General features: G+C 43.6%; 1 protein-coding gene across 2 annotated transcripts in view; it reads left to right on the forward strand.

Moving 5' to 3' along the window:
- DAPP1 (dual adaptor of phosphotyrosine and 3-phosphoinositides 1) overlaps positions 1-23,160 on the forward strand; it is a 143,429-nt gene that overhangs the window by 54,556 nt on the left and 65,713 nt on the right. For both annotated transcript variants that reach the window (XM_077476618.1, XM_077476617.1), the window contains exon 2: positions 10,494-10,616. In XM_077476618.1, the coding sequence (XP_077332744.1) occupies positions 10,494-10,616 (123 nt within the window). The remainder of the gene's footprint in view (positions 1-10,493; positions 10,617-23,160) is intronic.

Genomic DNA, 23,160 nt, shown 5'->3' on the forward strand with positions numbered 1-23,160 from the left:
GACACCCTAGGGAATAAAATGGTGGTCAATGCTTTTTATGTCACATGGTATTTGCGCAGCAATTTGTTTTAAAGCATTTGATTATGGAAAAACTTTCATGAACAAAAAAAAAACAACTTTAGTATTTTTTTTTATAATGCGAAAGATGATGTTGCGTCAAGTAAATAGATACCCAACATGTCACACTTTTAAATTTGTGCACACTTGTGCAATGGCGCCAAACTTATAAATCTCCATAGGTGACGCTTTAAAACGTTTTTTACAGGTTGAATGTTTAGAGTTACAGAGGAGGTCTAATGCTAGAATTATTGCTCTCGCTATCCAGTGCCTCACCAGCCACTGACTTCACTGCACATCCCTGGGACACAGGTGTTAATTGCCATTTAGCATCCATTGTTGCTAGGATGCAGCATCTATTGCAACCATTGTTGCTAGGACGCAGGTTGCTCCTGCCCCCTAGTGTCCTTCATACATGGGCAGCTCTTGTACTCCAATACAGGACATTGTTCTGTAGGCATGTAAACATTAGCACAAACGTTTACATGTGTCAGCATTTTTATTTTATTTTTTACAGATCTGAATACAGCACAAGCTTACTGATTTGTAGGCAGCTGTGTGCCTGGGGCCCTAAACAACTATATACTTATATGCATTCAAATCCTTAAAAAAAAAAAATTATTTATTAAGACGTGTATTTTTAAAAATGCATTTGGCGTGAGACAGAGTTAGAACTAAGTTCTGGAGCATATATTTTACAAAATTATAAACTGTAGAGCTGATAAACACTGTAGGATAGGGAAGCCTCCCCATGGTGTCCTTGGTATACAGTGGCTTTTATAAACAGGTACATACTTTACCTGGATGCAGAACTCCTGGAAGAGGCTAAGAATCTACAGTAAGATTTACCTATAACTTTACAAGAAAAAAAAAAAATCTTCAACTTTTTTAGGTTATAGAGTTTGTTCTAGCCCGTCCTATCTTTATACACTGAAATTAAAAACCTATTTTATTAAGTGTGTTCATTTGAAAGTGCGCCCAGAGTAGGCTTCTCACTGGATGCAATTATTATGTTCTTCACAGCCAAAAGGCACATTGTGACCTTCCTTCTCTGACTGGTGGTGATACATCATGCACAGGGATAGAGGAAGGTACATGGCAGATTCAGGAAACAAAGCTGCCACTCCACATGTAAGGGGCTGTCTGGAATTAGCAGTGGACTATATAGAAATCAAATAAAGGTGGTCTCAATGGACATTTTGACTTTAGCACAGGTGCAATGGGGTTGATTTACTAGAACTGAGTGTAAAATCTAGTGCAACTGTGCATGGTAGCCCATCAGCTTCTAACTTCAGCTTGCTCAATTAAGTCTAATATGATATGTATGTATTTGTGGTAACTTTGTATATCGACCTCCTAAAAAATCCCAGGGGCTATAAGGCTTTTCTGCAAGTATTTTAGGATGGAGGCATTAAACCTCTGTGACTGGTGCCATTTTTTTTTCTTTTTTTCTATAACAAATTTTTATTTGGATAAAGGTAAAGAATACAGTAGGTCTGTACATTAATCATACAATGAAATTCAGATAACAGAGTGATACAACAAGTGAGTTCAGATTTACCACGCATATACCAGTAAAAATGAAAATGGTCTCGTCTTATGTGGTAAGAAATCTGAATCTAAAACTAGGAACTACATGCAGACTAGATAAATGATTTAGCCTGTTGAGAGAGTGGAGGTCAATGTAGACCTTCGGGCTGCAAGGATAGTAACCTGAGAGTGTCCTAGCATTGGGACAGCCAGGTCTGCTTAGAAGTTTGTCATTGTTGGCTATAAGGGTAAGATTATTAGCGTGTGATTCTCAGGGTGCTGATGATAAGTCAGTTAGAATCGATTTAGGGAGGAGATAAACCCAACTGTGAAGGAAATCTTATGGAAAATTAAGGTGGGGATAGACTGTAGTTGGGCATGAGATTGTGGTTAATGTACAGTATATAAAGGGGAGAGAAAAAAACAAAGCACCCCCCCCCCCCATGTATTGTCATACATGCGACTCCATCAGGAGTGCGGGTAAATGGGGACGGCCAGTATGAGGTAAGAGTCTACAGGTCAGGAACGTAATGTTTATTGTGAGTAGTCCTAATGGAGGTGGTCAAACCATAGGATATGATTGTCCTGGAAATGAGATGGAAGGATTCATTCATTGAGAAAATTCCGAAATCGACTGAAAATTTGTCCAGCAGGCTCATTTGGTCTCACGCTATGTGGATTACAACAATTGAACACAACTCAGCGCCTATGGATCCAGACCTACGGATAAACAATTTTACTTTAAGATAAAATTAATATCTAGCAGCTGCTTTAAAATGTAATACACCTGTAAAAAACAATATAAAATTGATACTAAAATAAAGTCCAGTTTATATATTGTAGCAGCGCTTATCACTTTTCTCTAAGTGAAAAAGTCTCCATATAAGTCCCAGACGAAGTCGCATATGATGAAACGCATCAGGGACATAACCGATTGGAAGTGACGCATGCACCTCATCCCCGCGTTCCACGAGCCCGAAACGCAGGAAGCGACTCTCTGATGTACACAGCGATCGCTTTACAACTCTTCCGGCAATCGGGATAAAGGCACAGTGCACTTTATTTTTAACTGCTGTTTAACTGATAATTTCTGGTACGCTTAATGATTATTGGGGGGCCATTGTATTAATAAAAGGGTAACACAGAATTACACTATGGTTCTATGTTTGTTTTATTCCTTTTGCACGGTACATCGGAGCCCCCACCCGCTAATAGTGGCATCTAGTGGATAAGGAGGAATTAATAAGAGATAGATATTTTTCTGAAGGTCCATTATTTTTGGTGTTTTGGCGAGTGCATCCCCAAAAGGGGAACCCCTAGCCACAAGTGGTGAAAATATTGGGTGGAAGCTTTCTCTATCAACCACAATAAGGACCCATCAATCACTCCTAGCACGTCTATACCATTATTAAGAGTGGGACTTGTATGGAGACTTTTTCACTTAGAGAAAAGTGATAAGCGCTGCTACAATATATAAACTGGTCTTGTATCCAGCCTTCTTCTGTAGGGTGATTGGTCTTGTATCCAGCCGCCTCCTCCTGTGGGGTGACTGGTCTTGTATCCAGCCGACTCCTCCTGTGGGGTGACTGGTCTTGTATCCAGCCGACTCCTCCTGTGGGGTGACTGGTCTTGTATCCAGCCGACTCCTCCTGCGGGGGTGACTGGTCTTGTATCCAGCCGACTCCTCCTGCGGGGGTGACTGGTCTTGTATCCAGCCGCCTCCTCCTGCGGGGGTGACTGGTCTTGTATCCAGCCGCCTCCTCCTGCGGGGGTGACTGGTCTTGTATCCAGCCGCCTCCTCCTGCGGGGGTGACTGGTCTTGTATCCAGCCGCCTCCTCCTGCGGGGGGGACTGGTCTTGTATCCAGCCGCCTCCTCCTGCGGGGGGGACTGGTCTTGTATCCAGCCGCCTCCTCCTGCGGGGGGGACTGGTCTTGTATCCAGCCGCCTCCTCCTGCGGGGGGGACTGGTCTTGTATCCAGCCGCCTCCTCCTGCGGGGGGGACTGGTCTTGTATCCAGCCGCCTCCTCCTGCGGGGGGGACTGGTCTTGTATCCAGCCGCCTCCTCCTGCGGGGGGGGGGACTGGTCTTGTATCCAGCCGCCTCCTCCTGCGGGGGGGGGACTGGTCTTGTATCCAGCCGCCTCCTCCTGCGGGGGGGGGACTGGTCTTGTATCCAGCCGCCTCCTCCTGCGGGGGGGGACTGGTCTTGTATCCAGCCGCCTCCTCCTGCGGGGGGGGACTGGTCTTGTATCCAGCCGCCTCCTCCTGCGGGGGGGGACTGGTCTTGTATCCAGCCGCCTCCTCCTGCGGGGGGGGACTGGTCTTGTATCCAGCCGCCTCCTCCTGCGGGGGGGGACTGGTCTTGTATCCAGCCGCCTCCTCCTGCGGGGGGGGACTGGTCTTGTATCCAGCCGCCTCCTCCTGCGGGGGGGGACTGGTCTTGTATCCAGCCGCCTCCTCCTGCGGGGGGGGACTGGTCTTGTATCCAGCCGCCTCCTCCTGCGGGGGGGGACTGGTCTTGTATCCAGCCGCCTCCTCCTGCGGGGGGGGACTGGTCTTGTATCCAGCCGCCTCCTCCTGCGGGGGGGACTGGTCTTGTATCCAGCCGCCTCCTCCTGCGGGGGGGACTGGTCTTGTATCCAGCCGCCTCCTCCTGCGGGGGGGACTGGTCTTGTATCCAGCCGCCTCCTCCTGCGGGGGGGGACTGGTCTTGTATCCAGCCGCCTCCTCCTGCGGGGGGGGACTGGTCTTGTATCCAGCCGCCTCCTCCTGCGGGGGGGGACTGGTCTTGTATCCAGCCGCCTCCTCCTGCGGGGGGGGACTGGTCTTGTATCCAGCCGCCTCCTCCTGCGGGGGGGACTGGTCTTGTATCCAGCCGCCTCCTCCTGCGGGGGGGACTGGTCTTGTATCCAGCCGCCTCCTCCTGCGGGGGGGACTGGTCTTGTATCCAGCCGCCTCCTCCTGCGAGGGGGACTGGTCTTGTATCCAGCCGCCTCCTCCTGCGGGGGGGACTGGTCTTGTATCCAGCCGCCTCCTCCTGCGGGGGGGACTGGTCTTGTATCCAGCCGCCTCCTCCTGCGGGGGGGACTGGTCTTGTATCCAGCCGCCTCCTCCTGCGGGGGGGACTGGTCTTGTATCCAGCCGCCGCCTCCTGCGGGGGTGACTGGTCTTGTATCCAGCCGCCGCCTCCTGCGGGGGTGACTGGTCTTGTATCCAGCCGCCGCCTCCTGCGGGGGTGACTGGTCTTGTATCCAGCCGCCGCCTCCTGCGGGGGGGACTGGTCTTGTATCCAGCCGCCGCCTCCTGCGGGGGTGACTGGTCTTGTATCCAGCCGCCGCCTCCTGCGGGGGTGACTGGTCTTGTATCCAGCCGCCTCCTCCTGCGGGGGTGACTGGTCTTGTATCCAGCCGCCTCCTCCTGTAGTGGGCCTGTTGGGTCCCTCCCATGGCTCTGTTCTTTGCACCACAGTGATGTGCAACACTAGGGATGAGCCGAACACCCCCCCCCCCCCCCCCCAGTTCGGTTTGCACCAGAACTTTCGAACGGACCCCAAATTCATATGAAAAGTTAGAACCCCATTGAAGTCTATGGGACTCGAACGTTTGAAATTAAAAGTGCTAATTTTAACGGCTAATATGCAAGATACTGTCCTAAAAAGGGTTTGGAGACCTGGCTCCTGCCCCAGGGGACAAGGGTCAATGCAAAAAAAACGTTTAAAAACGTCCGTTTTGGCGGGAGCACTGATCTTAATGACGATTAAAGTGAAAAAAAAAGTGAAATATTCCTTAAAATATGGTGCCTGGGGGGTGTCTGTAGTATGCCTGTGAAGTGCCACGTGTTTCCCGTGTTTAAAACATTCCTTGCACAAAATGACGTTTAACGGAAATAACGTCATTTAAAACTGCTTGCGGTTTTAATGTTATATCTGGTTCCTGCAATATGGTTGAAAATCATTGAGAAAAATGGCATGGGTAGCCCTCCCTGCCCATTACCAGCCCCTTTGGGTCTTGTACGCATATTAAGGGGAACCCCGTACCCATATTAAAAAAAGGAAATATGTGTGGCCCCCAGGCCCTATATACTCAGAACAGCAGTATACAGGCAGTGCAAACAAGACGGGGACTGTGTAGGTTTGTTGTGTTAAGTTGAATCTGTTTGTAATTTTCAACTGGTACATTTTTAAAGTGTAGCTCCAGGCAAAAAAACTATTTTTAAGCTTTTTGGAAAACATAGGGAAGGGTTATCACCCTTGTATAATTTGTTTTGCCGTATGTCTTTTTCAGAGCATGCAGACAGCACGCACAATCTCCTACCACTGACTGCAAGCTCTATTTAAAACGAGCAAGATATTTAGCTATATAGGTGTATATAGCGGTATATACTGCATTCAGAGCACGCAGACAGCACGCACAAGCTCCTAACACTGACTGCAAGCTCTATTATAAAAGATAGATATATCGCTAGATATATAGGTGAATATAGCGGTGTATACTGCGGTCAGGGCACGCAGAAAACAACCACTACAGAAGAGCAAGAACGAAAAATCGGCCGATAAAGATCAGTGTATACTGTGTTGAAGGTACACAGAACACCCACTAACTGCTACAGATGCCAACACGCTACACAAGGCCGCCGCGCTGGCGGCCTTATATAGTGTGGGGCGTGTACTACACAGCCTGAGCTATGATTGGCCACAGGCATCCTGCCTGTGGCCAATCATGGCTCTCCTCGCTGCCGGCGCTGTGATTGGCCAAGCAGTGCATGCTTGGCCAATCATGAGCCAGCAATGCACTGCGCCATCGCAGTGCATTGTGGGACGTGAGCACCACACGAATTTGGCGCGAATGGCCCATAACGTTCGGAATTCGCCCAACGTATGTTCGACTCGAACACGAAGCTCATCCCTATGCAACACATTGATGTCACTGCAACTTTTACAAGGTAATCCAATGGGTTTGCAAAGGCATATGGTGCAAAGGGAATGGATTTATATTCTCTGGGGCTATTGAGGAATACATTGTACATTTTTGAATTAACATTTTTGCGCCTGGGGCTTCACTTTAATATGAAAGGAACACAGAAATATTGTTTTTGTGTCATACATCCTGTGAAAATCCCAGAAAATTATCACTTTTTTTTTTCATATACCACTCCCATATACCTAGCTTTTATCTCTTGTATGTCATGTATCAATGCACACACAGCTTAGACTGTAATACTGAATGAGTTAATAATAACTGAAATCTAACATGACAAAAGAGGAAGGAAAACTTGCATATAGTTAAAGCTGGTTTTGTTTCCATTATTACTTTACTTTAATACCAGCTGTTTTCCGAATGAGATGTAGTATTCTATAATATCATATGCTGCCTGGAAAGTCTTGATACACCTACACCATCAAATTAGGAAAATGTGCGAAATTTGTCAGTACTGGTAACAATGGTGGCTTGTCAATGCAGCCCCCCCCCCCCCCCCTCAAAAAAAATATTGAGCACCAGTCGCCACTGCTGGGTAACTGCTGCAATTACTGCCTATTTAACTTGACTTGCTAAAGAAGTAGAGCATGTTTACTTTGCAAATTAATTTTTAGTTTGCTTTTTTAAATGCGGTGAAAATTCACTTTGCAAGAAAATATCCCCTCCCATGCAAGAAAAAAAAATTGTACATGATTGTATCATTGCAGCCGCCACTTAATGAATGCAGTGAGGCATCACTTTAGAAAGAATATCCAGATGTGCAAGAATTTTTCTTGAGAAGGATTTGATTTAATGGTGGAAGTCAGCACAGCTTCACCTCATTCACTAAGACCCCTGGAGGTGTTTTTCAGGCGCTACAGCTCTAAAAATAGCGCCTGAAAAAAAGCCTCAGCTGCAAACCCAGTGTGAAAGCCAGAGTGGGGCGCTGCGCTGGCAGGGAGTCCTGCCAGCAGCTTCTTTGGAGCAGTGAAAACACTTCGGCTCCTTTACCGCTCCTGCCCATTTAAAACAATGGGGCAGAACCGCCATACCGCCGGCAAATCGTGGGCGGATTTAACCCTTTCGGCCGCTAGCAGGGGTTAAAACCGCCCTGCTAGCGGCCGAATAGCACCGCTAAAATGGCGTTAAAAATAGCACCATTTTACCGCCGACGCCCGGGGCGGTTCAGTGTGAAAGGGCTCTAATCTCTGAGGCTAATTCCCTTGCAAAGTGCAACTTCCCTTGCAAAAAAAGGAGCAGTCTCTTTGGTTTTCAGAAATGTAATCCTAATGTGTTTATGCACATAGACCTTTACCTGGTCAACTAGACCTGCACCAATAAATCTTTTATAAATGTTACAGGTTGCAGAAAATCCACTTGGGTATCAAAATGGGTTTGAAGGAAAATCTAGGCATTTGAGAACACCTTTTTACGGTATATGCTGTCTTGGTGTGTGCGCGCTTCTATTGTTCTACACATACATACATTATTTGCCAGTAAACGGCCAGGTCATTTGGGGAAATTTATGGTGCATAGGTACTTTTAGAATGTAGTAAAATTGTTAAGTACTAGTCTTAACTGGCATCTCTATGTCCACATTTTAATTATTCAACGCCACAAAGGACACTATTGGATAGTAGGTTGTGCGTTTTTTTTTGTTTTTGTTTTTTTGGGTCCAGTTTAGGTGCAAATTCAAGTAAAATTTTTCACCTGAACCGGTGAACAAAACCGCACCGGACTGCAAACTGCAGCCAGACATTTGTGAACCTAGCCTTAAATGGAACTGTTTCCCAAAATGTTTGCCCTTGGCGTTTGTTCACACAGGGCATACGAAAATGTGTATCCATAGAGGTCTGTTTACCTGCATGGTGATGCAACATTATTCCTTGCATCCCCATGCAGGTAGTCCCATTGATGTCAACTGGGATGCAGAGACTGCCCCCAATCTGACATCTATGTGGGTGCAGGTGCATGTCCTTCGGATAAACCCTGCCCTCCATGGTCATATGCTTTAGTATGCTCTGTGTGATCAAAGTCTTAATGCAGAATCCACCGAAACCCATTGATTTAACAGTTTCCCAAAACAGTTATGCCTAGTACAACAGTGGAAAAATTAGACGAAAAATACCACTTTCTGAGCAATCTGATAAGTTGATCATTAGTACACAGCTTTCAAGAGCTGATCATGACAGTTCACGAGAAAATATCCGAAGGGACTAGCATGAAAATTATTCTTGTACGAAAATGGAACAAACACTTTTGGTTTATTCAGTACAATATTTGTCCATAAAGTGCATGCTCGGAAACAAATTTAATACAATATATTACATCATCGCAGGAAGTTGTATTGTGGTTTACAAGGATTTTTGTAACTCTAGTAACCTATTAATTTTTGACAAACTAACATGCAAATAAAATTCACCTTGTGTGTGTATCCGGCATTATACCCAAAGCGTGCCATGAATGATGACTGTTACACAGTGGCAGATCATCCATAAGGGGTGCAGGGCCCCCCCTATTCCATGCGCCCAGACCCTAATCTCCACGCAGGGCGTCGAACGCATGCATTTCAATGGGTTGTGTGTTTTTTTGTTTTTTGTTTTTTTGGAAGCACATGATTCGAATTGGCTTAAAAAATTGATTGAGCACCAGCCACCACTGCTGTCACAGTTGCTTGTGCTCGCAATTTTAACTGTCAAGCCATTAAATGGCCAGTGTCATAACTGATCACATTTATAGCACAATAGCAAATACCCATCAAACAAAGGCTAAGGTTGTAGCTTACTTGGCTGTGAAAGATGGGAGTGTTTTAGTTCTACTTTAAGGCATTCCTTTGGTCATAACTGTTACAGTTGCCAGTGTGATTATGTCAGCTCGCAAGCAAACTTTCAAACCCTCAAACGGCTGGTGTCCTAGCTGATCCCATGTGGAAAACCACAGCAACTGCAGATCTAAACAGAAGTGTTGGAGCTGTCTTAAGCTGTAAAGAATAGGAGGTTTTACCACAAGGATGGGAATCTTTATTTTAGTCATGTCATTGTAATTTTCAAATTTCATTGGACTCTGCTGAAAATAGCTGTTACTGTTTTTGGAAATGCGTATCTGTATCCTGGTGTGTTAGCTCTGTGACCTGAGCCTAATGTAATAATGGTCCAAAGTATAGTTAAATCCCCAGCTTGTTGTATGATTTGCCTCTTTGAGTTCTCTGAGTCCTCCAGGATCACTACGCTATCATGTTTTAATGCTCCTTGGGTATCAAAATGCCAATAGTAATGTCCTCAATTATTCTAATGTCCTGTAGTAAGTCCTTGACAAACTCATGGCCAAAGTAAAGCATAGGTATGTTAAACCTCTAGGAAACCTAAGCTGGGTGGTCTCTCAGCTACATGATTAGACTTCTCTGATGTTTAGTTAATTAGGAAATGGCACTGCATTTGGTGCTAAATCTAGAGCACTTTCATCTTTATTGCAGCTCCAATAGACAGAGCCATTCTGATATGGTGGTGGTTTCCATCAGGACCCAACATGATAAAGGATCATGGTTCTAGTCAGATTGATAGACCTTAAAAATCAGAGAAGAGTCAAAGCTATCAAAAGGGTGAAATTTGTTTCAAAAACGTCATTTTTTCCTACGGGTTACTTTTAATGTCCATTATTTTCTTCTCTAATGTATTATGAAAGTCACTGTATTTTTCTGTTTGGAGACATGAAGAATCAGCATGATGAAATCTGCTGATATGGCAGTGAAATGTTTCGCAATGTACCAACAGCGCTTCCTGGTGCGCAACACCGCAAAAAGACAGACAGTTTCCAATTAAAAACATTCTTAGTCTATGTCTCATCATCTTTATAATTAGGTAACATGTCTGTAGATAATTTTGGATTGTATATTATGTATAGCTGTGTGGGTTTTCTATTCTACTTCTAACAGAACTGCTTTTATTTGTTAGGTGGTTTCATGAGAATTTGACCCGACATTCAGCAGAAGCTCTTTTGCTTACCAATGGACAGGATGGCAGTTATCTGTTGAGGAAAAGTGACTCTAAGGCCAACGTGTACTCATTGTCAGTAAGGTAGGTACATTTAAAACACCTTTTATAAGCTTCAGGGAGGTTCCTTAGGTATAATAGTAATTGATAGTAATATATTATTAAAAATAATAGTAATAAAAAAAGAAAAAGTTTTCAGGACTTTAAATGAGGCTGGCACTAAAGGAATGCCTGCCTCCATCCCTATCAATGTGTATGATAAAGTCCATGATATGTATAACATATCATGGACTTTATTAAATATATATTATAGTCACTTGACTTACTCTTTTACTGATGTGTGCTTCATTTAAAGTCCCAACTCTGTTCTCTCCCCTTAAAAATAATAGTAGTTGGCATGCATTTAAGTCAGAGCTGTGTATTTTTAATATTTACTCAGCTTTAGCCTGTCAATCACTGGGCTTGTTTCCTGCCAATTCGACAACCACTACTAGTACTGTATATCAGAAGCACAGGGGAGAAGGAGGACTGCACTCTACAGAGAGAAATAAGTGAGATGGAGCCATAAGTTTGAACTGTCCCAATATTGACAGCATGTGCCTGATTTTTGCATGACAAGTGTCAGGGCTTGACTTTTTCATCACTGTGCTAAACTGACTGACTGTCATGACAAAACTGATTTAGTATGTTTACACCTTTATAGGTAAGTCTTTGTGTACCCCTCTGATCCTTGTTGTACCTTGGCTTCATTTTCCAGACTCTATACCCCTGTCCAATGAGAATGCTGTCTCCTTTTTCAAAAGAGGGTCGTGGGTGGGTCGAACTGTGCTCCTGGGGGAATGGTCTAGTCCCCTAATCGGACATCTTGGACCCTTAGCAACAAAGAAAAACAAAGATCGGGTGGCACACATAAGGATTTTCTTGCTAACGATCATAATAGCAAGCATATTATAGTACCTGATCTTAGACAAGACTTTGAAAAGCTTTTAAAATGCATGATAGATTCGCCATCCCAACTACCTACCTTCTCATGGTATCGCCTTAGGATTAGCTGATTGGGAGGGAATATTTACTAAACTTTTTTTTTCGATTTTGGCTAAAATAGCCCATTTATAACTTGAAGATTCACCCCTATATTTGTCCTGGCAACTAATATCACATATACAGAAGCAAGATGAAATCTAACAATTTTAGAGTTATCACCAAAGCAAGAGGTGAGTTAAAATTGGGCAATAGGGATAATTGTTCCTATGACTCTCACATGGAGATATTTCCATTTCAGCAGATTGTAACACTAAGGATCCATTCACATCTGAGCATATTGATTTACTAGCGTTTTTTCGGGAGTGTTTACTGTTCAACTTTTTTTTTTCTGCAGATTTTTACAAGCTTTTAAGTTTTTTTTTTTTTTTTTTTTACAGCTTTGGGTGTTTTTGTTTAGCCAATAGAAAGCACTAGGAGGAGGAGAGGGAGAGGAAATTGAGGGTGGAGAGCTGCTATTTAAGCAGAAAATGTTCATAAAACACTGGTGTCAGGCATTTCTATTGAAGTCTATGGGGACAAAAAATCTTTAAAAAAAATCTTTAAAAAAAAATCTTGTAAAAAATTGCTTGTAATCTACCAAAGAAACTCATGTACTTTTTTGAGCTTCAGGTGTTTTGATTCAGGTGACAGAACGCTCAGATGTGAACAGGAGCCATTGAAATGAATGAGTTTTGGCTTGTCGAGCGTTTAAGAGCTTCAAGCGGAAAATCACTCAGGTGTGAACAGGGCCTTAGATCCCAAAGTCCATGTTTGCCTAGGGCTCCACATATTCCTGAGTAGGCCTTGTCAGGTAAGGTGTGCTTGAAGCACCCAAGACCTCAGGAATGTGATCAGTACCAGTTACTCCTATGCTCCACCTCTTTTCCAATCTTGGATGAAGAACAAGGAATGTTGACTATATAAAAACAAATTTTGAGGCTCTGTAGTTTTAAGTAAGTGTACCAGATTTTACATAAATGTTAGTGGAATGGAAATGAAATATTTTAGAGTATTCAATTTATTCCATAAACATTTGATTCATTTTTTTTTTTTTCAAATGAAAATGTTTACTTATTGACCTGGACATTTTATAGATGGGCAACTCCTATCCTAATATTGATTAGTGGTTCCAAATTAATAACTACTGCAGTAGGGAACAGACAACAAAGATGCACTCTGCATCTTTCCAGATAACTGTTCTGCTTTATTATGACGCAATTGAAGGTTTTTATACACATGATTACGTAGGTATCACATTAATATTACAATTATACGTTTATGGTAACAAGGGGCGTAACATAGGCAGACTAATTCTAATCAGGACTCAAAAGAATGTAAACATGTAATGAAAACATTATTAGTGCCGTGAGCACAGTGAGGGCAGTGTGCAATATATACAAAATATCATACAATTATATACAGAACTTACAAATTTCCTTTACACTTATGATTGAAATAAATATGAAGAGCATTTACTTGGGCATCCCAAGCACAATATTTCTTACATGGCCAGCTTAGGAATATGAGGAGACTAAGGTAAACATAGGCCATGGGACCTAAATGTTATTTATTCCAAATGGAAATTAAAAAAAGATCACTACAAATGTAGCAGCTGTCTCTGCTGCCAGTAAATATATAAGCCTCTGGCATCTGTAAACCTATAACTCCAACCTTGGATAACTGTAAATCAAGTCCCTTGTCATCCTTTGGGGTCAGTAAACTCAAATGCCGGTATCTATTGCTGGTAAACATATGATGCCAGTTTCTCATCTTAGTAAAATGTATAATGCCAACATTTTAGAGAAATATAATGCCAGCCTATGCTGTTTGTAAATGTAAAATGTTAGCCTCAAGTGCCTGGAAAATGTAATGTCAGCTTTTGTTTGTACATTAAAATGTAATCTTAAAACAAAAAATAATAATTGCCTTTAAAATGGATAGAGGTAGATTCGAGCAAGTCCCATAACTGTTGTCTATTTGGACGGCTATGTTCTCTTCTGGGATTTGGTAATGTAATCGCTATGATTATAGTGTTATTGAGTGCTGAAATTTCCTTGCTTGTTTCTATGTTTGATTCCTGTTCATATCATCACGAGGGGAAGATTTAAGTGTGCGGTACACCTTATGTGAATACATATTCCTTAAAATGGTAAGGTAAATTGTTCTGTACCTAAGAAGTAGTTAATGCTTCCGCCTGGCGGCACAAGGGTCTTCCATTTTGAATCCCAACCACTACACTACCTGTGCGAAGTTTGCATCTTCTCCCTGTGCTTGCGTGCGTTTTCCTCCCAGGTACTCCAGTTTCCTCCCACACACCAAAGACATGTTGGTATGATAACTTGCTCCTGTCTAAATTGGCCCTAGTATGTGTATGTATGAATGTGAGTTAGGGACCTTAGATTGTAAGCCCTTTGAAGGTGGGGACTGATTTGAATTTAAAATTAAAAATATTTGTAAAGTGCTGCGTAATTTGACAGCACTATATACACTTTATTAGGTACTCCTGTTCAATTGCTTGGTAACACAAATGGCTAATCGGCCAATCACATGGCAGAAACTCAATGCATTTAGATGTCTGGACTTGGTGAAGACGACTTGCTGAAGTTCAGACCGAGCATCGAAATGGGTAAGAAAGGGGATTTAAGTGACATTGAACGTGGCATGGTTGTTGGTGCCAGGTAAGCTGGTCTGACTATTTAAAAAACTGCTGATCTACTGCATTTTTACGCACAACTATCTCTGGGGTTTACAGAGAATGGTCTGAAAAAGAGAAAATATCTGGTGAGTGGCAGTTGTGTGGACAAAAATACCTTGTTGATGTCAGAGGAGAATGGGCAAACTGGTTTGAGATGACAGAAATGCAACTGTAACTCAAATAACCACTTGTTACAACCAAGGTATGCAGAATACCATCTGTGAACACACAACACATCGAACCTTAAAGCAGATGGGCTACAGCAGCAGAAGAACACACCGGGTGCCACTCCTGTCAGCTAGGAACAGGAAACTGAGGCTGCAATTCGACGGGATGTTGCCTAATCTCATGAGTCGCTATTTCAGCTGCCGCATTCAGATTGTAGGGTCAGAATTTGGCGTAAACAACATAAAAGCACGGATCCATCCTGCCTTGTATTAACGGTTCAGGCTGATGGTGTAATGGTATGAGGGGATATTTTCTTGCCACGCTTTGGACCCCATAGTACTAATTGAGCATTCTTTAAACACCACAACCGACAAGTATTGGTGCTGACCATGTCTGTCCCTTTACGACTACAGTGTACTCATCTTCTGATGGCTACTTCCAGAATAATGCACCATGTCACAAAGCTTAAATCTTCAACTCAACTGTTTTCTTGAACATGACAATGAGTTAACTAATCCAATGGCCTCCACAGTCACCAGATCTCAAGCCAATAAACAGGGTCGTTTGAAGGAATTTGAGGGCCCCAAGCAAAATGGACATGGACATCTCCTCCGCTGTAATAGGTCTATGCCTCTCTCGTTCGTGACGTCACTGGTTGCTACACGGCAAGCGGGTGGCAAGTAGCAACCAGTTTGGGCACTGAGCCAGCGGCGGTGGTGAAGGGTCTCTGCCAACTAGGGTACCACCACAGGCTGAGACATTGACAGACAGAGACAATGCAAAGGCTGTTTTAGGGGGCATTAGATTGACCCAAGGCGGGTGCAGCCAATTGCGGGATTGTCCCGGGCAATCTGTGATATGGGCACCCTAGGCTGGGGCCCCAGGCCAGCTCAGGGCCCCAAGCAATTGCTTGTTTTGCCTGTCCTGTTGTGACGGGCCTGCCAATAAAGCATCTTTGGAATGTAGTGGAATCCTGGATGTGCAGCCGACAAATCTGCAGCAACTACGTGATCCTAACATGTCAATGTGGACCAAAATCTCTGAGGAATGCTTCCAACACCTGGTTGAATCTAAGCCGCAAAGAATTAAGGTAGTTCTGAAGGCAAGAGGGGATCCAACCCGGTACTAGGCAGGTGAACCTAATAAAGTGTCCGGTAAGTGTAGGTACCTGTAATAAATAAAAATACATTTTAAACCTAGTTTCTGACCTGTCCTTTCAGCCCCAAATCCAATCGTTGTCAAAAGCTTGAAGGCTTCACCTCCATAACATCTCTAAAATGTATTCTTTTTTATCTAATGAAACCACCAAGCTCCTCATTCACTGCCTTGTTATCTCCCACCTTGACTAATGCAACTCCCTTCTCATAGGCCTACCTTTTCATAAAACTATTCCCTCTTCAGTCTATCATGAATGCTGCCAGACTCATCTACCTTAGCAACCGCTCAGTGTCTGCCACCCCTCGTCACCAATCCCTTCACTGGCTTCCGTTTTGCCCAGCTAATTAAATTCAAAATACTTTCAACAACATACAAAGCCATTCTCATCTCTGCCCTGAGCTACATCATCAAACTTGTCTCCAGTATCACCCAAACCATCCTCTCCATTCCTCTCAAGACCTCCTGCTCTCAAGCTCCCTTGTCTTTTCCTCTCATGCTTGTCTCCAGGACTTCTCCAGAACCTCTCCTCCCATTCTCTGGAACTCTCTACCTCAATCTGTCCAGCTATCTCCTACTCTGGCTGCCTTTAGGCGATCCCTGAAAGCTCATCTCTTCAGAGAAACCTATCACGCCTCCATCTAATCTTTTATCACTTCCATCAGCTCATCCCCCACAGTTGCAACCTTTTTGTTTCACTTGCCCCACCCTCTTAGATTGCAAGTTCTTATGAGCGGGGCCCTTTTAAACCTCTTGAATTTTATTGTATTGTAACTGTACTGCCTCCCTTTTTTATGTTGTAAAGCGCTGCGTAAACTGTTGGCGCTAAATAAATCGCGTATAAATCATTTTAATAAAAAATATTTTAATACCACATAGTTTAAGATAATAAAACACAAAGAGCTACATTTATAATGCAGTGGATGTGACATTCAAAAAACATTCACTGCAGGGGGATCTTGCATATTCAGTTGAATGTTTGGTAAATGTCACATTCACTGCTTTTATAAATATACCCCAAACGCTTTAAACTCTAATGGTTTTTATGTTTGTAGGTCACAGGCTACTTTCTGTATATTGCATTTGTTTCAAAGTATTGTTGTATCCTGGCTGCTTTGTTGTCCACGTAATAAATCTGCAATGAGTTGTAATGGTGGAACGGAAGACAAAATTTAGCTAAGACTGGAGCAAGTGACAACTTTAAAAAAAAAATAACTGTTGCTAAAAGTAGTAAGTTTCCAAGGTGCTTGTTCATTCAAGCATATATCCAGTAGTTAAATAGTATAATGTGTGACAATTTGAGCGACAAACGAGCAGTATTTACAATACTTCCTCTTACAACAGTAATTCTGTTTTACTTGAATTAAAGTGGGATCAGCACCATTCAACAATCGTACGGTAAGAAAAGGCTTAAAACGATTCTTTACTTTAAACAAAATCTAATGAAAACTGTATTCCGATTTAAGCTAACATTTTCTGGAAATTGAATGTAGCATGACAGCTAGGCAACTAGCGTTTTTCAGGTGAAGGATTGCATTGGCAGGCTATTTAACTGTAATTACTGCTATCGGGATTCTGGTATTAAATGTGATCCCTATGATAGATAGTGATCCTATATATCAGGGGCCTCAACTTTCTGTTTACTGTCCTTCAGACTTTAGGCAGGCCAGACTTTGGCCATTGGCAGTAGATAAGGTCCCGGCATCTGTGGGGGGAAAAAAGCAATGCCCCATCTTTGGTTTCAGTGGAGGCGTTGTGCCCCATCATTGGTATTAGTGAGAGGAATCGCACCCCTTCTTAAATGCCATTGGAAGCAATTGTGTCCCATCATTGGAAGAACTTGTGTCCCCATCAATGGTGTCATTGGGCCCCATTGTTGGTCTTGTTGGGAGAAATTGGGCCCCATCATTGGGAGAAATCATGCCCCATCACTAGTGTCATTGGGAGGAATCGTGCCCCATCATTGGGAGGAATCGTGCCCCATCATTGGGAGGAATCATGCCCCATCATGCTGTCATTGGTAGGAATTGTGGCTGTTCATTGATGTCGGTGGGGTATTAGGCTCTTTTTATTGTTGTCAGTAGGAGGACTTCTGCCCCATTATTTGTATCAGTGGATAAAATAGAACATCAAGGGAAAACAAGCAAAGGGCCACATCTGGCCCCCAGGCCACAGTTTGGAGACTGCTGCTCTATATCAGCCTTTCTCATCCTTCTTACCTCTGAGGAACCCTTTTTTTTATTTTTTTGTTTTTTTGGGGAACTCCTTCTCAATTGGATTCTACTAACATCTTGTGGTACTTTAACATGATCGAGCTTTAAATAAATAAAAGGATAAGTAATGTTGAGTACCTAGAATATGTGACATCCAGGGCAGTTAAATAAACGTAAACCCTTACATTGTACAACAAAGCATTCAGTTTAAAATGAAATGATTTTTTATAAGTGTGACATTCCCTCTGTACTCAGCTGCATAAGAGCTGGGGGGGGGGGGGGGAGAAGCAGCAGCACACTGAGCTTCCCAGTGAATTGCTGTGCAGGAGCGGTGTGTCAGGACAAGTCTGATCATTGGAGAAGAGCGCACTGTGGGGTTTGTTTACTAAATCTGGTGCAGTGCTGCTTAGAAATCAGCTTCCAAGTTTTTTTCTGTCAAAGCTTAATTGAACAAGCTGAAATTAGAAGCTGATTGGCTACCATGTACAGCTGCACCAGATTTCCCACTCTTCAGTTTTAGTAAATTAACACCTGAGATCTCAGCATAGGTAGAGATCTGGCCAAGAGGTTCTCTCCTGCCTAGTGTGGTCAGTTTAATAGGAAAGCAGAGGCACTTGCAGGAAAACAAAGGATTTCACACAAAGGAAGCAATAGAAGGAGAACAGGATACTTTTTTCATACAAGTACATGGTACAGCAGGCACATATCAGAAATATGAAATGTCGGGTTTACATGTGTTTTTAAGGTTGAATATATATTTATTGTATGCCAGACAGGGTAAAATAACACACTTGTAAACAGGCAACTACATCACATACGTTGCCCTTGACATCAAATAAGGCACATCAATATAAACAGGACAACGGGGGGGATTAGAGGTAGTGGGTACAGCAAGGAAAAAGAGGGGGGGAGGGGGGAGGAGGAAGAGAAAGCCAGTACGAATAGAGAAAGAGAGAAAGTAGGGTGGGGAAAAACAGGGGGGAGCACAGCAATCGCATTTATCAGAACGAATATGTGCAGGATATGCACCATTGTTGTTCACGTGTGTTACATCAGAAATGTTCACCACAGAGGCAGAGGTAATCAAGGTTCGGCCGCTAATGTCACCAGTGGTCCACATAACGACACCATCCCCCGCCCAATCTTGGTTACATGTGTTTTTAGTTGTTACCGATTCCCCTACAAAATGATTTTCAGTAATATTCTTGAAATGGACAATAGCTTTAGAATATAGAGGCAGACAGTAAAAATTGTGGCATCCTCCAATATTAGTGGCCAGTGTGGAAGTGACCTCTTACATTGGTGATTAGTGGAGAGTACCATGTACTTGTATGAAAAAGTCTCCTGTTCTCTTTGTATTGCTTCCTTTGTGTGACATCCCTGGTGTTCCTGCCAGTCCTTCCGCTTTTCATAATGAAAACTGACCACACAAGACATGAGAGCATAGCATAATCAGTTCTCTAGTTTGTGCTGAAAACGCAGCCTGCTTTCCTCCAGTGATCAGACTTGTCCTGACACCCCCCCCCCCCCCCCCGCACAGCCATTCACTGGGAAGTTTAGTGCAATGCTGTTTCTCCTCCCCAGATGTTGACAACAGACAGAATGTGTTCTAAAAAGGACAAAAAACGTGTATATATAATGCATTTTTTTTGTTTTTTATTATTTATATTGTTCATTTCTATTTTAAACGGAATGGGTTGTTTTACAATCGCATTTAGAAGAACCCTAGTTGAGAAACACTGCTCTATTTTGGTAATCTGGTAAATTGTCCAGGAAATAATATGAAATAAATTGCTTGGGAATTTGTGTTTGCTTCAGATACTCCATTAGCTCTGTTTTTGACACATAAACATGCTCCAGTTAAAATATTTCTCATTGCTGTAAACAGGTAGTCTCATGCATGTGCACTTATGCGTATTAAACTGTGCTGTGTGGATGGTTCCTAAAGGCCACCGGTCACATGAAAGCATATGTATGTTTTATATAATATATATATATTATTATTATAAAATATGGCTTTTTTTCTCAGAGAATAGGTGCAGGAACCATGCCCGCCACACACATATACCTGCCAAATGGCATCAAATATTAGCTCTTCCCTCTGCATACAACCCCCTCCCTCCACTGCCCTCATCTTCTCTCCTCTCCTTTAACCACTTGCCGACCGCCGCACGACGATATACGTCGACAGAATGGCACGGGCAGGCATATGGGCGTATATATACGTCCCTGCCTTCCCACGGGTGGGGGGCCCGATCGGGCTCCCCCCCGGTGCCAGCGGCGGTCGGTATCCGTTCAGGAGCAATCCGGGATGAGGGGGCGGCCATTCGTTCATGACCACCCCCTCGCGATCGCTCCTGACGAATGGAAGTGAGGCATGACATCACTTCCTCTCCTGTAATGTAAACACAGGCAGAGGAAGTGATGTAATCTCTCCTCCGTGTCGGTATTTTTCGTTCCAGCACCGAGGAGAGAGGATCGGTGAGTTGCACCAACACGACACTACACAGTAGAACATGCCAGGCACACTCTCACCCCCCCTTCACCCCCCGATCACCCCCCCAATCACCCCTGCCCCCCCCAGTCACAGTGACACCAATTGCATTTTTTTTTTTTATATATTTTTTTTTTTTTTTTTGCATTGGTGTCATTTGTGACTGTAATAACTGTTAGGGCAGTTAGGGTTAGCCCCCTTTAGTTCTAAGGTACCCCCCTAACCCCCCCAATAAAGGTTTAACCCCGTGATCACCCCCCATCGCCAGTGCCACTAAGGCTGGGTTCACATTGCAGCGGTTTATGAGAACGGATGTGATTCTCATCGCAATGCAGTGCAAATCACATCCGATCTCTGTGCGATTCGAGTTCAGCCATACAGATAGTATGGCTGAATTTGCGCCGCACCTGCCGCAAATTCGCACGGGACCCTTTTTTTGGTCCGCAGCAGAATCGGATCACATGGGTGTTCACACCATGCGATCAGAGTTTGCAGATCGCACTGCGATATGCGAACTGATCTGGGGGTGTCATTAACATTTCACTGACACTCCCAGCAGTTGGCATAGGGCAGTGTGAACTGCCGCCGGGAGGCATGCGATGCGGGAACCCGCCGCGGATTCGTCGCGTTCCTGCATCGCTCCAGTGTGAACCCAGCCTAATAAGCGATCATTTTTCTGATCGCTGTATTAGTGTCACAGGTGACGCTAGTTAGGCAGGTAGGTATTTAGGTTCGCCGCAGCTTTTTATAGCGCCAGGGACCCCCATATACTACCGCATAAAGCCCCCTGATTGCCCCCTAGTTAACCCTTTCACCAGTGATCACCATATAACTGTTACAGGTGACGCTGGTTGGTTAGTTATTTTTTTTATAGTTTCAGGGCACCCGCCATTTATTACCTAGTAAAGGTTTAACCCCCTGATCACCCGGCGGGTGATATAAGTTTGAGGGTCAGATAAGGTCTGCGTCGCCCCAGGCAGCGTCAGGTTAGTGCCAGTACCGCTAACACCCACGCACAAAGCATACACCTCCCTTAGTAATATAGTATCTGATCAGATCTATATTAGCGTCGCCAGCAGTTTAGGTTTCCCAAAACGCATTGTTAGCGGGATCAGCCCAGATACCTGCTAGCACCTGCGTTTAGCCCCTCCGCAAAGCCCAGACCAGCCCACCCAAGTGCAGTATCGATCGATCACTGTCACTTACAAAACACAACACGCATAACTGCAGCGTTCGCAGAGTCAGGCCTGATCCCTGCGATCGCTAACAGTTTTTCTTGTAGCGTTTTGATACAGTCGCTGACAGCCTAGGTGCTTTTTTACCTGTGAGTCTCACTAGTGTACCCCTAAATTTAGGGGTGTCTACTTTCCAAAATGGGGTCATTTGGGGGGGGTTTGTGCCATCTTGGCATTTTATGGCCTTCAAAACTGTAATAGGTAGTGAGGAGTGAAGTCAAATATTTACGCCCTTAGAAAACCTGAAGGCAGTTCTTGGCTTTCGGGGCCCCGTACGCGGCTAGGTTCCCAAAAAATCCCACACATGTGGTATCCCCGTACTCAGGAGAAGCAGCAGAATTTATTTTGGGGTGTCATTTCACATATGCCCATAGCATGTGTGAGCAATATATCATTTAGTGACAACTTTGTGTAAAAAAAAAAAAAAAAAAAAAAAAAATTTTTTTTGTCATTATTCAATCGCTTGAGGCAAAAAAATAAAATATTCAATAGGCTCAACATGCCTCTTATCAATTTCCTTAGGGGGTCTACTTTCCAAAATGGGGTCATTTGGGGGGGTTTTGTACTGCCCTGCCATTTTAGCACCTCAAGAAATGAGATAGGCAGTCGTAAACTAAAAGCTGCGTAAATTCCAGAAAACGTACCTTAGTTTGTAGATGTGACAACTTTTGCGCAAACCAATAAATATACAGTTATTGACTTTTTTTTTTACCAAAGACATGTGGCTGAATACATTTTGGCCTAAATGTATGACTAAAATTGAGTTTATTGGATTTTTCTAATAACAAAAAGTAGAAAATATCATTTGTTTTTCAAAATTTGCGGTCTTTTTACGTTTATATCGCAAAAAATAAAAATCGCAGAGGCAATCAAATACCATCAAAAGAAAGCTCTATTTGTGGGAAGAAAAGGACGCAAATTTTGTTTGGGTACAACATTGCATGACCGCGCAATTACCAGTTAAAGCAGCGCAGTGCCAAATTGTAAAAAGACCTCTGGTCATTGACCAGCAAAATGGTCCGGTCTGAAAGTGGTTAAAAGCTCCACCATCTGTCATATGTCTTATCTTTGTTGCAATATTAATCTGAAACACCTATCCAGCTGTAGTACCTCCCAGTATACTATTCTATATTACAGTCACTAGCAAGGGAGATCATGCAGTAGGAGCATCAACAACTGGTCACCAGGGAAAAATGGAGACCACAGAGGGTGCAGCCTACCACGCTCCCTCTCCTGGGCACCTGTTCTATATCTCCCTTGTCCCTATCCTGAACTCGGTGGGATCTACGCTAAGCTATCACTTGTAAACGCAGAAGATGGACTTCAGTGTTACCAAGTGATAGTGGTGAGCAGGGAGCAGAAGACCTGAGCCAGAGGTGGTGGAACTGAGTTCCCCCTAGTTCCTGCTGGGGAAAAAAAAGCTATATAGATATAGATATTATCCATTTAGGCTATAAGACTCTCTGTGATTCTATAGGCCAACTCACTGAGCACCATGTCTCACACAGGTGAAAGCCCTTTCCATGGATTTTGCTTGACACTTTATTTTTTATTTTTTTATTTTTATGATGTAGGTTGCCAGGTCTGTACTTAACTCTCCACAATTGTGTAGGCTTCAGAACCCCATGTAGTGTAGAATGTGATA

The sequence above is a fragment of the Lithobates pipiens genome, unplaced genomic scaffold (assembly GCF_037356315.1).
Source record: "Lithobates pipiens isolate NorthernLeopardFrog02 unplaced genomic scaffold, aLitPip1_a1.2 Scaffold_13, whole genome shotgun sequence".
Taxonomy (NCBI): Eukaryota; Metazoa; Chordata; class Amphibia; order Anura; family Ranidae; genus Lithobates; species Lithobates pipiens.